Source organism: Terrapene carolina, unplaced genomic scaffold (assembly GCF_002925995.2).
Source record: "Terrapene carolina triunguis isolate 2854851 unplaced genomic scaffold, T_m_triunguis-2.0 Scaffold211, whole genome shotgun sequence".
In the NCBI taxonomy this organism is placed as follows: domain Eukaryota; kingdom Metazoa; phylum Chordata; order Testudines; family Emydidae; genus Terrapene; species Terrapene triunguis.
The window spans coordinates 20604256-20619523 of record NW_020664562.1 but is presented as its reverse complement, the minus strand read 5'-3'; the positions used below and the strand labels follow the sequence as shown (position 1 = coordinate 20619523).

Here is a 15268-nt window from a genome sequence, read left to right as displayed (position 1 = left end):
AAAATGAGGGTCAGTAGATTCATTGCAAAGATGAAATATGAAAAAGGTGAAAAGTACAAATGGTTAAGCTAAAGGGATGAGAGAGGGAGCTGTAATTAGAAAAGATGGCGTACCTTAAACAGCCAAGTTTTTGAACTCTGAAAGTAAAAACAAGTTGCATTTATGACTCTATGAATTTCCCATGATTGGTTGTCAGCAACATGGTTATTTATGAAAAAGTCTAATCACAATAGGTTTATGCCTGACTAAAAGAACAGATGTAAAAGTCATTTGAATGTTTCATGTCATTTTAATAATTTTGTAAAGATATTTTGTCCTAAAAGACATGTAAACAGAACAACAAAATAACATTAAAGTTCAGATTTAAAACAAACATTTTTTACCTTGTGTGCTGCAGTACCTAGGCACAACTAGGTGAGTTAAGAACAGAATGACTGCCATAACTGTGAATCTCCTTGATTGTCAGTTTGTCAGAATGAAATGTTTTAATATAGACTTTGTATTTTTATAAGCTTATGTATTATGATGTTCCTAGGATCAAAGGTGAAATAGTCAAATGTGGTAGAGTATTATGAAACTTGAAAAGAAATCAATGTTATGTAATACTTCATAAGTTAAATATGCAGCTGATTTTGCCTATTCAACATTACATTTTCTCAAACACCTTCAAAAGTAGGGTTTCTATACAAATATTAAAAATTAAACTGAATTTTTTCCTCCTCCAAAACAATCCATTGTTCTTGTAATTTCTAAGCTGTAGGCCCTACACTGCAAATGCTTATTCCAACAATCATGCTTGCTCTGGTATGCAGTCCAGTTGACCTTAGTGGAATTAAATGTAAGGAATAAGCACACACTGAAGAGAGTGTTTTCAGGCTCTGATGTAGAAAGCCAGATCAGACCAATCCTTACTTACTTGAATAGTCCTGATTGAGCTCACTTGTGTGAGTAAAAGTTTGTTGTACAACCTAAGGACCAGAACTTGCAAAAACTTTTCCCCAGATTACTCTAAGACATACATTTTAATTGACACATTACTATTTATTTAAAAATTAGAAGAAGACTGAAACAATGAAGTAACTCAACCAAATGTTTGAGTGGGTTAAAAGTGATGTATTTCATGTGTTTTTAAAAAGAAATTAACATTGTCTTCAAAATATTTTTGTCAGAGTAGCATTAACTAATACTTGACATGATACAGTAAACTTTCTTGTCCCAAGTAGTGTTCACCAGGTCTCTTTTTCTTACTTTCCTTATTCCTTAATTCGTTTCAGTGTGAGGAATATCATGTAAGTTGTGGGATCTGCAGTTGTGTATTGTCTCTGGTAATACCTTTAGAATATGCAGTATGCATTCATATATCGATGATTGATTGATTTTTTTTTTTTCCTGGCATGCACACTTTTGTCTTTTCTGTTGTGTATTGTTTTACTTCTTAAAGGTACTATAATAAAACATATGAAATGAAAACCATCTTTTATGCATTTTTTCCTCAGAAAATCATCTAACCCTTTTAAAATTTGATCAATTGGCAATAGAAGTAGTTATGTAGATGTGTGCTCATGTGTTGTTACTATGTGATTATCGTAAGAATTTTTAAAACTGTGCTTGTTGCTTTAAGAAACTCTTGGGATTTTTGTTTTTAAAGAGGATGGATAATACAAACAGCAGTTTGCTTATCTGTGACCACTTCATTCTGACTTTGTTCAGTTACTGTGTATTATTTCATTAAAACACAAATTGGAATATTTTTGAAGTACCATACTTGCTTTATCTTTTCCTATCAGAACCTTTTGCTTAATATTTCACTATTGTTTTGATTAACTCTAATATGAATATTGGAAATATTTAAAAAAAAACTTCAGTTATTCAGTAAATCACATTATGATTCTGTAGTTTTGTTTTTTGTTGTTGTTTTACTCCTCATTGTAACCTGTGGAAATATTCTTCTGAAATCCCCCAAAAGCTCACTTTTTTGTCCTACTAGTAGAGCACCATACTTGCTGCTAGAAAGGCCAGATATTGGCTTCATTTGAAGCCACTTCCTGTTCTTCAGTAAGAACCAATCATTATTTTCAGTGCTACTGCCTTCTCCCCTGGTAGTAGATTATGGTGGTTTCCATTATACTACCCTAATTTGGAATTGCACTTTATTGTCTAGATCTAGTAGATAGTTTAGTTTTGCTGCCATACCACTGAAGGAATATCTAAAATGTTTATCATTCTATTGTTACGTCAGTAGGTATATTTTTAAAGAGGTGAACTTTTATTGTGCCAAAGGTAACTGAATATATATTGGTAGTAACAATATGAATATATCTATAAGCTTCTGAACCTTTTTTCTTGAAATACTTTGTTTATAATACATATTTTTTCTTTTTATTTAGCGGGCTCAGGCTGTTCTTCAGGCAGTGACAGCAGTACAGACAACAAATACTCCCATTAGTGGAACTACTGTTAGTGAGAGTGCCGTGACTCCAGCTCAGAGTCCAGTACTTAGAATAATTATTGACAACATGTACTACCCTGTAACCCTGGATGTTCTTCACCAAGTAAGCCAGTTGTCTATGTAACTTTAGTTTATATGACTTGTAATACATTTCTATACATATAGTCTTGTTATTTTTGACAGATATTCTCTAAATTTGGTGCTGTGTTGAAAATAATCACATTCACAAAGAATAACCAATTTCAAGCTTTACTGCAATATGGTGATCCAGTAAATGCACAGCAAGCAAAATTGGTAAGTACAAAATTACTTTTGGGCTAGTGATATCCTGTGGTGATGGAATTATTATTATTTGTGCAGGGTATTACTATGACATTGATTTAACCATACATTCCTTTATTAAATCTGAAGGCCAAATGGTATTTATACAATTGCTCTAAACTTGCCTAAAACGCATAAATAATAAGCAGTTTACTACATCCAAACAGTAACAAAACATTTATAAGCATTTGAGTAAGATATTTGCAAATGGGCTAAACCCCAGGATGCTTACATCCATATTGATTCCAACATGGTTATTTAGCAATGAACCCTTTAAGAGTTAATTTTTTTATACCCTTCAACAATCATGTAAAGTCATTGCCAATTACTAACTTCAGATAAAAAAACAGTTTGAGACAATTCATCCTTAGTTCTAGTCTTAATCCACATAAGATTTACAACCTCCTTTCTTCCCAAGTCCTTTCCTCCCCTCCTTCTTGCTGACGAGCAGTTTTTCCATTGCATCTCGATTTATGTAGGCTTTAACACCAGTATGCAGGGTGGGAAGGCTTATGCTGGCTTCTTTTAAGACAGATTCCTTTTGTCTGATTTAAAACCATCCGCAGTCCCCCCTAAACGTCAGAGGCCTTCTTTTTAGAAACTTCCCCATATCTTATTAGTTATTCTTTGAACCAGACATCCTCTCTACATCATTCTTTCTGGCCTTATAATTTAGTATTTTCAAGCTCTGCCTTCAACTTGCTAGTTAGGGCCTTTCTTTACTGCACAAGTATTCCTTAACCAAACTTAAGCTAACCCTGATTCTTTAATTTCATATTTATCCTGTGTGGCTTACAAGAGATATTTGAAAAATGTGTTAGTATAAGACATTGCTAATCTTAGTAATGTCCTAAACTCTTCCCCTGCTTTTTAAAGAGAGTAATCTTTTTCATACAGAGATAATGTATACCCTAATAATTGTTGTTTTGTGTGTTGTGGTAGCACCTATAGGGCCCAATCAGATATCAGGACCACACTGTGTAAGTAAAATGAATGAGTACAGTTTTTAGTGTTAAAGTATTGGGTTAAAAAAAATCCTTTAAAAAGCCAAAATCTGTCCTGAGCATCACAGACTGTGCCAGCTAAATTGAAAATTGACTGGAAAGGAGACAAAAGAGAACAAGAAATGACTTGCCCTTATTTAAATACATTTGAAGTACATTAGAAGTAAGAAGACTGTGTGACGAGGCCTTCTAAAAAACTAGTGGGCTGCCTGGGGGTCAGTTGAAAAGCATGATGAGATAGTGAAGTTGTTAAATGATTTTTCCATCATTCTTACTATAGAAGATAATGGGAAATTAATTTTCCAGTGGCACACTTCAAAGGAAATGAGAATGTGACCTTAACAGAAATTGAAGACTTAGTAAGGAACTTAAAGAGCAATTTGAAAAACTCAAGTGATGTACTTGGAAGAGATGGTATTTATCTGAGTGTTGTGAAGAAAATGGTGAGGTATTGACAAGAATGTGTGCTATGAAGCCTCTGGCCCTATGGAACTTCACTCATTCAGATAGCATAAATAGTGAAAAATGCACTCCTCTACCACTTGTTTTCCATGAAAATGTCATTTCCTCTTGGAATAGATTCTGGACATGCTGATCTATGTTTTTATCACCACCTCTGGATTGGATCATATCTGCAACTGAAGTGAAGTGAAAAAACACTGAGACAAGACTCTGGTGTACTCTGAGCTATCATGTCTCTTTTAGAGGAAGGCTTCCGGACCTTTCAGATGCTGACATGCACAAAGTGATACATTTCAGTCACAAACATTGTCTTAGGGGACGTCTACATTGCAGTTAGACACCGAAGGCTGGCCCATGCCAGCTGACTCAGGCTCACGGGACTTGGGCTAAGGGGCTGCTTAATTGCAATGTAGATGTTTGGACTCAGGAGGTAGCCTGGGCTCTGAGACCTTGTGAGCGGGGGAGGGACCCAGAGCTTGGGCTCCAGCCAAGCCCAAATGTCTATGCCCAAATGTCTTAGCTTGAGCACGAGTCAGCTGGCACGGGCCAACTGTGGGTATCTGATTGTAGTGTAGATATACCCTAAGATTTATAGAGGAACAGAATGGCCAGTTCTCTGTATTGACATTGAGACTTGTATGAGTATTCCATATTTTAATGACAGTAGTCGGGGCCTACCTGGAGCCAGGCTGGAGTGCATATGTCTCCCCTTCTGGATGATGGGCTAATTCAAGGATACTGCCATGTAGGAGCCCCCAAAATAGTTTGTCAACACCGTGGTTTTGGCATCCCTATCTGAATTCTTAAGTCCCAGGGTGTCCCTCAGAGACCATTTGAGGACATCATACGTCTAGTAAGAAGATTTGTCATAGCTGGTCATTTTGAACCATACTTGTGAGTGTTATGGTTATCCCTAACTGTATGCATAGTACTTGTGACATATCTCCATATGGATAACCTCATTAAAACCTAAATCGTAGTGGAAGCAAGTTCCAGAGGGACTTTCCCATCCCATCTGAATGATCACTTCAGGGCAACTCCTCCCTGATGATAGGCTATGGATCTTCTTCGGCTAGGACTAGATTTCCAGTTTTAACTAATGTAATTTTATAATGTGTAAGAGATGTAGTCACCCTGGAATGGACTAAGGATTTTCAGACATTCAGAATCTTAAAGGTGATCTTTTTTTAAATAGGCTATTATTTCTGTATAAGCAAGCAGGGACCTCTGGATTGCAGCTCTTGTGTCAGGAAGCATAGTAGATGCAAAAGCAGGCTTTGTCTTGGATTTCCCATTTTCCTGGAGAAGAACATATGCTACAAGTGGTCCCTGGATCAAGGATTTCTCCGTATGATACCAGGAGATGACCATATTTGTCAGGATCCCGTCTCCATACTGTGAATGTGGAGGGTCCTATATGCTTATCCATCAGTACCTCTGCTCTCCATCAGTACTTGCAAAGATTCTGGCCAACCTCAGAAGAGATAAGGTTTCAATATTCTTGAAAGTGCCCCACACTGCCCCAAGCAGTTACAGTTTTCATGTCTGCTGCAAGGGGTCATCTTGTTCTCTTTGCCTCACTCCTGGCAAGAAGGAACTCCTGAGATTCAGTGTTCTTGAGTTATGTGCTTCAAGTTGTTCTTACGCTTTCAGGTGGTGACAGATGGAATTACAGTTCTAAGTTGAAAATACAAACAGGCACATATGGATGCTTTTAAGTGCCCTCTATACATGCCTGATTACCTTTGTCTTTCTGAATTAAAGTCTAATTGCATTTCTCTTAATTTAACGATTCTTTCTGCCCATTGTAAACCAGTTGAACGTAAATCTGTCTGCACCCCATAGTCATCAGATTAATATGAAGCTTCACACATTTGACACTCCTCCCTTTCGCTCCTCCCCCATTTTGTGGCCTGTTACTGTGGTTTGGACATAGCTAATGATAGCTGATTTTGAGCTATTTCTCTGCCTGTGAGCTCAAGATTTTTATTTTTTATGTGGAAGATAACTTTCCTGGTGGCAGTGGCATTAGCTTGCTAAGTGGGTGAGCTTTCAGCTGTAATGACTGGATCTACCTTATACCAAATATCAAGAGATACAGTTGGTATTGCTAATTCATCAAATATTTCTTCCAAAGATGGTAACTGAATTCCTCCCTGTTGAGCCAATCATTCTCCTGGCACTTTTTCTGTATTTGCATGTCTGTTTTAGTGAGGTCTTTCTCCACAAGTCACATTAGAAGGCTTTTGGGATTCTAAGTGTAGCAGACAAAATTTCTGTCACAGGTACCATATCTAAATGGCTGGCAGACTGTATTTCCTATTGCTATCCTATCTCCTAGAACTGGAAGGGACCTTGAAAGGTCATCAAGTCCAGCCCCCTGCCTTCACTAGCAGGACCAAGTACTGATTTTGCCCCAGATTCCTAAGTGGCCCCCTCAAGGATTGAACTCACAACCCTGGGTTTAGCAGGCCAATGCTCAAACGACACCGGGCAGGCCTGCAGCCCACCCCTTGCACAGTTTGTACAATGTGAGGCAAGGCAGTTTCTGATGCCAGCCTGAGTCTGTTTTTAATTTGACATATGCAAAGCAGCTACATGGCAGCAACCATCATACAAAGCATTGTTGCCTAGATTCAACTACAGTGGATGGAGTTTCTGTCCCTCAGTTCTGTTGAGCCAATGACCAAACTCGCTCACCCTCTATTAGTTTTATTTCTCTTCAGGCGTCTCATATTTGAATTGGCGAATTTTTGAAAGTTAGAATATTGGTCATTTGTCTATTTTTGTGCGGTGCCTGTTATAGTATTACTACTTTTATTTTGAGACATCCATTGAGTCAGAGTGAGAATCCTATGGGATAATGCCTTTCTAAAGGAGAGCGAGCGAGAAAGAGAATGTGTCTGTCTGGTTTGGTTTTTTTTCCCTAAGAACATATTTTTAGCTTTTTTTTTTTTGTGGTTAATTTTTTACACCTGTGACTAGTTTGAGAGGTCTTGATTTATCCTCCACAATTAGAGAGCGGACTAGAAGATTCTAGGAAATGAGGTAATGGCAGTTTGTTGGACCATGATCAGTGAGAAGGGCTTAGGTGGATAGTCCTGCTGCTACTACTGCAGCCTTTGAGCACTCAAAAGCTTTGAACTTTGGGAAATTCTGCCCTGTCTTGTGCTGGGAGCAGAAGACCCAAGAGTAAGAATTCTGTGAAATAATAGTTTCAAAAAAGAAGAATTCCAGGTGAGTAATTTTTCATTGTTAATATCCATTGTGCTATCAATCTAAATGAGAATTTGAAATGATCTAATTCTTTGCTTTTAGGAAAATTTCAATGCATAATTGTTTCAACTAGTTATAAAAAATGAAACTTGCAAAGAATTTCCTAAAAAATTAAGTGTAATTAAGGAAACGGGCATCAGTCAACTGGACTATCATGTGACATAGATTTCAACATAGTATTTGAATGTGGCCTTCTGTATTTGTATTTGGTGAGTAGTGAGGACCTCATAGAAGAAATTATTGTAGGGGACAACCTTGGTTTGAGCGATCATGTGCTAATTCAGTTCAAACTAAATGGAAGGATAAACAAAAATAGATCTGTGACTAGAGTTTTTGATTTCAAAAGGGCTAACTTTAAAAAATTAAGGAAATTAGTTAGGGAAGTGGATTGGACTGAAGAACTTGTGGATCTAAAGGTGGAGGAGGCCTGAAATTACTTCAAATCAAAGTTGCAGAAACTATCAGAAGCCTGCATCCCAAGAAAGGGGAAAAAATTCATAGGCAGGAGTTGTAGACCAAGCTGGATGAGCAAGCATCTCAGAGAGGTGATTAAGAAAAAGCAGAAAGCCTACAAGAAGTGGAAAATGGGAGGGATCAGGAAGGAAAACTACCTTATTGAGGTCAGAACATGTAGGGATAAAGTGAGAGGCTAAAAGTCATGAAAAGGGAATTAAAACCAATAGTAAAAGGTTCTCTAGCCATATAAATAAGAAGAAAACAAAGAAAGAAGTAGTGAGACTGCTAAACACTGAGGATGGAGTGGAGGTTAAGGATAATCTAGGCATGGCCCAATATCTAAACAAATACTTTGCCTCAGTCTTTAATGAGGCTAATGAGGAGCTTAGGGATAATGGTAGGATGACAAATGGGAATGAGGATATGGAGGTAGATATTACCACATCCAAGGTAGAAGCCAGACTCGAACAGCTTAATGGAACTAAATCGGGGGACCCAGATAATGTTCATCCAAGAATTTTAAAGGAACTGGCACATGAAATTGCAAGCCCATTAGCAAGAATTTTTAATGAATCTGTAAACTCAGGGGTTGTACCATATGACTAACATAGTTCCTATTTTTAAGAAAGAGAGGAAAAAAAGGGATCCGGGTAACTATAGGGCTCTTAGTTTGCCATCTGTAGTATGCAAGGTCTTGGAAAAAAATTTTGAAGGAGAAAGTAGTTAAGGACGTTGAGGTCAATGGTAATTGGGACAAAATACAACATGGTTTTACAAAAGGTAGATCGTGCCAAACCAACCTGATCTCCTTCTTTGAGAAGGTAACAGATTTTTTAGACAAAGGAAACGCAGTGGACTTAGTTTACCTCAATTTCAATAAGGCATTTGATACGGTTCCACATGGGGAATTATTAGCTAAATTGGAAAAGATGGGGATCAATATGAAAATTGAAAGGTGGATAAGGAACTGGTTAAAGGGGAGACTACAACGGGTCATACTGAAAATGAACTGTCAGGCTGGAGGGAGGTTACTAGTGGAGTTCCTCAGGGATCGGTTTTGGGACCAATCTTATTTAATCTTTTTATTACTGACCTTAGCACAAAAAGTGGGAATGTGCTAATAAAGTTTGCGGATGACACAAAGCTGGGAGGTATTGCCAATACAGAGAAGGACCGGGATATCATACAGGAAGATCTGGATGACCTTGTAAACTGGAGTAAAAGTAATAGGATGAAATTTAATAGTGAAAAGTGCAAGGTCATGCATTTAGGGATTAATAACAAGAATTTTTATTATAAACTGGAGACCCATCAGTTGAAAGTAACAGAGGAGGAGAAGGACCTCGTAGTATTGGTTGATCACAGGATGACTATGAGTTGCCAATGTGATATGGCCATGGAAAAAAGCTAATGCGGTCTTGGGATGCATCAGGTGAGGTATTTCCAGTAGAGATAAGGAGGTGTAGTACCGTTATACAAAGGCACTAGTGAGACCTTATCTGGAATACTGTGTGCAGTTCTGGTTTAAGAAGGATGAATTCAAACTGGAACAGGAACAGAGAAGGGCTACTAGGATGATCCAAGGAATGGAAAACCTGTCTTATGAAAGGAGACTCAAAGAGCTTGGCTTGTTTAGCCTAACCAAAAGAAGGCTATGGGGAGATATGATTGCTCTCTATAAATATGTCAGAGGGATAAATACCAGGGAGGGGGAGGAATTATTTAAGCTAAGTACCATTGTGGACACAAGAACAAATGGATATAAACTGGCCATCGGGAAGTTTAGACTTGAAATTAGACGAAGGTTTCTAACCATCAGAGGAGTGAAGTTCTGGAACAGCCTTCCAAGGGGAGCAGTGGAGGCAAAAGACATATCTGGCTTCAAAACTAAGCTTGATAAGTTTATGGAGGGGATGGTATTATGGGATAGCCTAATTTTGGCAATTAATTGATCTTTGACTATTAGCAGTAAATATGCCCAATGGCCTGTGGTGGGATGTTAGATGGGATGGGATCTGAGTTACTACAGAGAATTCTTTCCTGGGTGTCTGGCTGGTGAGTCTTGCCCACATGCTCAGGCTTTAGCTGATCGCTATATTTGGGGTCAGGAAGGAATTTTCCTCCAGGGCATATTGGCAGAGGCCCCGGGAGGTTTTCGCCTTCCTCTGCAGCGTCGGGCACTGGTCACTTGCTGGAGGATTCTCTGCACCTTGAAGTCTTTAAACCATGATTTGAGGGCTTCAGTGGCTCAGACATAGGCTAAGGGTTTGTTATGGGAGTGGGTGGATGAGATTCCGTGGTTTGCATTGTGCAGGAGGTCGGACTAGACGTTCATAATGGTCCCTTCTGACCTTAAAGTCTATGATTCTATAATTTGTATTTAATAGAATCACTTATTAATCATATATTGGTTTAATATGAGCACAATTTTTTCCAAACAAATAATAAAACTTAATCAGCTGTGAAAACCTCCACTATTACTCTCCTGTATTAAGCTTTTTAATTAGAGCTTATTTAGTCATGAGATTTGTTGCTGGGAAGTACAGAAAAATAGTTCTTATTAAGAACCACTGACATGAAAAATAACACTGATGTGGCTTTCTTTAAACAAAAATAAAATTTGAAAATTCATATATAGATGTTCAGTATTTTAGAAACCTCTAAAAGGGCCTGATACATGCATCAACCCCATTTGGAATTAGAAAAATACATAATTCTTTGAGTTGATACAGCCATGTATTCCACTTAGATGTGTGCACCCCCAGCACGTGTGAGCTGGAGAATTTTGCCTAGCCATACCTGTAGAGGAGCGGCACTTGTGTCTTTTGACCATAGCTCCTCCTCTGGCTGTATGAGGCAGCACCACCCCAACCCCCCTCAGTTCCTTCTTACTGCTCATGGCCGGAGTTGGAGCTGTGTGTGGTTCCTAACTTCACAACCTCTCTATTTCTTAGTGACCTTTCCAGTAGTATACAGTTAATTAGCACCCTTGGTATAGTGTTAGTTTTAGTTAGCTTTAGTTTAAGTACCGTATATACTCGTTCATAAGCCGAATTTTTTTAGTAGAAAGGGGAAGCATCAGAGAAGGGGGTCGGCTTATGAATGGGTATAGAGAGGGAGAGGTGGGACACAGCCCCTCCCCCCAACAGAGGGGGCAAGGAGAGGCAGCACAGCTAGCAGAACCAGAAGGGAAGAGGCGGGGCCAGAGTCTCTCTGCTTCTGGCCACGCTGCTCTCCCCCCAGCCTCTGAAGCAGCTGCAGCTCTGGGGCTGGCAGGCGGCAGCCATGCCGCCTGGCCCGGCCTGCTAGAGCAGGCTGTGGCTGTGCCGCCCGGCCCACCGGAGCAGGCTCCGGCCGCACCGCCCAGCCTGCCAAAGCAGCTCTGGCCAGGCCAGAGACATCCGCCCCAGCTAAGGTGGGAAGGGATGGGATGGGGAGAGAGTGGGGGTCCCGGGCTAAGGCGGGGGTCATGTGGGGGGGGTCGCAGGGATTACTCCCCTGACCCCCAGCATCTCTCTCTCTCTTCCCCCTCCTCCCGAAAATTTTTCCACCAGTTGCTGTCCAAGCCCGTCAGGGTAAGCCACTGGCGGGCGGGGATACTTTGTTTACTTAGGTTTACCTCCGTGCGTGCAGACGCTTGAGGTAAACAAACCGGCTTGGCCCGCCAGAGGCTTATCCTGATGGCCCGGGAGCCAAAGTTTGCCAACCCCTGATTTATAGAGTCGGCTTATGAATGGGTCATAAAAAAATTCCATTTTTACTCCTCCATCTTGGGGGGGTCGGCTTATAAACTAACTGGCTTATGATCGAATATATACGGCATTTCTCTGGTGATGTCCTCACCAGGGTTTAAACACTGTCCATCATGTGAGGGGGCAATTCCCAACAACAATCCGCACATACAGTACTTGCTGTGCTTAGGGGAAGCTCACATCAAGGATCGGTGTTCGATTTGCAAATCATTCACAAGATGGACTCAGGTGGCACGGGAACTTTGTCTAAAGCAGCACCTGCTCGAACAGGCAGTGCAGTTTCGGAACCGAGGCCTGTGTTAGATCAGAGGTCACCCTCAGGTTCTGAGAGTTTTACCACTTCCTGCTCTGGAGCTGGTACCTCTCCAAAGAGACGGAGGAGTCCCTCCCCATTGAGTGTGGCGAGAAACAGGTCGCATGAGACTGATTAAGGTTGTTCGAAGTTGCATGGTGTCTTGTCTTTCCAGAAGAGACGCAGCCCGGTACAGTGTGAATGCTGGCATGCAGGAAAGAGCAGGACCTGTCAACCACTCCCTGGTACCATGCAGGGAGGATGGAGATCCTGTACTGTTGACTCTGGTTCCGACCCCTGCTTCTCGGTCACAGAGGTTCCACTCTACATCTCGCTCTAAGGTGAAATCACTTTCCAGGTCTGTGGTGGTGACAGTTAATCTGCCACAAGCCCAGGCACCAGTGAATCTTTCCCTTACAGAACATCCAGAGTTGTCGCATCCAGGTCCCATCAGTCCTGGAGTAGGATCTGGCACAGTTAACCATTTTATCTTCATCCCCGGATGATTCCTTTGTGCCTGGCTCTTCCGCTCCTTTGTTATTTGAGTATTTCAAGGCATACCAGGATCTTTTGTAGTTCATGGCTGCTTCTCTGGGTATTCAAGCAGAGTTCCTGCAGGAGAATACCCATAAATTGTTGGATATCTTGCAGCTGCCTGCCCCGTTAGTCGCCCTCCCTATTAACAATGAGCTCTGAGAGCCTGCTAAATTCTCTGAAGCAATCCAGCTTCAGTATTGCCTATTGCGAAGCACACGGAGAAATGCTACTTCATTCCAGTGCAGCGATTTGAGGGTTTTTACTTACATCCAGCCCCAGATATCCTGGTCGTAACTGCTGTGAACAATAGAGCCTGACAGAGCAGATGTAAGTCAACTCCCAAGGATAAGGACGCTAAATGTATGGACCTGATGTATCCCCTGAAGCCCCGAGGGAGGAATTTCAAGCATTTATCACCAAAGACTGGTTGGTGGCTAAGACTTTGTTGCGGTCCACATTGCATCGCAGAGTGATGGCCTCAGCGGTGACGATGAGAAGGGCTTCCTGGCTGTGGAATCTGGGTATTGCTCCCCATGTGCAACAGGCCATAGAGGATTTGCCCTTCAACCGCTGAGTCCTTGGGGGTGTATATACCGGCAGTGCAGAGATGTCACTGTGGTGGTCAGCAGCATCTGTAGTCCACATTTGGGCAGCCTTTCCCTCCCTGAGACAGCAGGACTACCCCAGAAAGGGGCATAGGTCCCAGACGAGGAGGCATTCTGGTTTGGCCAGTCGACATGCTTTTCCCAAGAGTCCTCCATGTACCCATTTTGACTCCTTGGACCAGAGCCGTGTTCCAGTCATGGCTCCCTTCTGCTTGCTTGCTCCATTTGGGAACAGACTTGCTTGCTTTCACAGTGCTTGGGTCTCAGTCACCACTGACATCAGGATTCTAAGCATTGTCAAGTGAGGCTATGCCGTCCAGTTCCTTTGCATCCTCCTCCCCCCTCCTTCCCCATCCCTCTTCAGGGACACCTCTCATGAGATGCTGCTCCTTGAGCAGGATTGCTCTCTACTGGCTTTGGGAGTAGTGGAGGGGGGTTCTGCCGGAACACCAGGGTCAGAACTTCTATTTCTGGTACTTTCTGGTGCCCAAATCCAAGGGAGGAGTAAGATTCTTGACCTTCATGTCCTCAACAGATTTATCAGATACGTGACCCATTCTCCCCTGTTGTCTTGGAACGACTGGTTGGTTGCTCTGGACCTTCAGGATGCCCACTTTCATTCCTTTGATTTGTTATAGCGGAGCACCATTTCCAGTATGTGGTGCTTCCGTTTGGCCTGTTGGGTTTTTACCAAATGTATGGTCATGGTGATGGCATACCTCAGGAAGGAAGGAATCCACAACTTCCCATACCTGGATGACTGTTTACTGAGGGGCAGTGTCCAGAGAGGAAGTTCTTTTCCATGTCAACACTACATGCACTTGCTCGAACATCTGGGTCTCATCCTAAACGTCGGAAAGTCAACTTTGGTTCCCATTCAGAAAATTGAGTTAATTGTTGCCCTTATAGACTCTACGAGTTTGAGAGCACTTTTGCCAACTGACAGTTGCAAATGCAAGGTTGCGTCTTTGCCCCCTTCAAATGTGTCTCAGGATAGTTTACTGTCCAACTCTTCACTTGGACAGATTGGTCCATCTTCCTCCACTGGTCCTGGACATATCACAGTGATGGACACTTCCGGAGAATGTTTGTCAGGGTGTTCCCTTTGTCTGGCCCTTACCAACCAGGTCTGTTGTCACCGATGCCTCCCTGATGGGCTGTGGAGCACATCTGGGGCTGCTGAAAAGTCAAGGTCAGAGATGCAGGCTCACTGCATATCAGTGTGCTGGCACTTCAGGCCATCTACAATGTCATGCTTTTCTGGACCATATTGGGCTCAGTGGTTCACATACTTACTGACAATACCACCACAATGTATATGTGAACAAGCAAGGGGGAGCACACTCCAGGATGCTGTGCCAGGAGGCAATCATATTGTGGTAGTTCTGCATTGTGGAGAGTATCATGCCGATAGCTGACCACTTACTTAGGATCCAGAATCACCTTACGGACTATCTCAGCAGGAATTTTTTCCTGAGTCATGAATGGTCTCTGAAGACAAGTGTCCTCTATGTCATCTTCTCAGCTTTGGGCATTCCGGCGATTGTCTTATTCTGCTCTTGAGGGGACCTTAGTCTGGGTTCCCTGTCCTGTGCTTTCCGTCTCAGGTGGCAGTTGGCTCTCCTGTAAGCTTTCCCCCCAATTCCGATCATCCCACAGGTCATGCTCAATCTGAGGTTGGATCGGGCCACACTCATTCTCATTGTCCCGGTGTGGCTGAGGCAGTGCTGGTTCTCCGACCTCCTCACTCTGTCAGTTCAGCCTCTTATATCCCTTCCTCTCCATCCTGACCTACTCACACAGAATCATGGTTGCCTCTTATATCCCGTGCTCAGCTTCCCGAATCTCATGATGTGACTGCTTCATGACTAAATGAGGAGGAAGTATGGTGTTTGGTGGCTGTTCAACAAGTCCTACTCAACAATAGAAAACCCTCTACCAGAATGGCCTATTGGGCAAAATGGAAGCAGTTTTCATTGTGTTCGCTGGCCTGTGGAGTTCAAGATGCCCTGAATAGAAGCCAGCTGGAGTACTTGCTGCACCTTCAGTCATTCGGCCTTGTGTTTAGCTCATTGAGAGTATATCTGGCAGTGATATCCGCATTTCATCCTCTT

At 41.8% G+C, this 15268-nt stretch overlaps 1 protein-coding gene across 5 annotated transcripts in view; it reads left to right on the top strand.

The window, feature by feature from the left end:
* The window catches only part of LOC113407382 (polypyrimidine tract-binding protein 2-like), a 79453-nt gene that overhangs the window by 39568 nt on the left and 24617 nt on the right, over window positions 1-15268 (top strand). For all 5 annotated transcript variants that reach the window (XM_026655813.1, XM_026655812.1, XM_026655811.1 and 2 more), the window contains 2 exons: window positions 2388-2552; window positions 2633-2743. In XM_026655813.1, the coding sequence (XP_026511598.1) occupies window positions 2388-2552; window positions 2633-2743 (276 nt within the window). The remainder of the gene's footprint in view (window positions 1-2387; window positions 2553-2632; window positions 2744-15268) is intronic.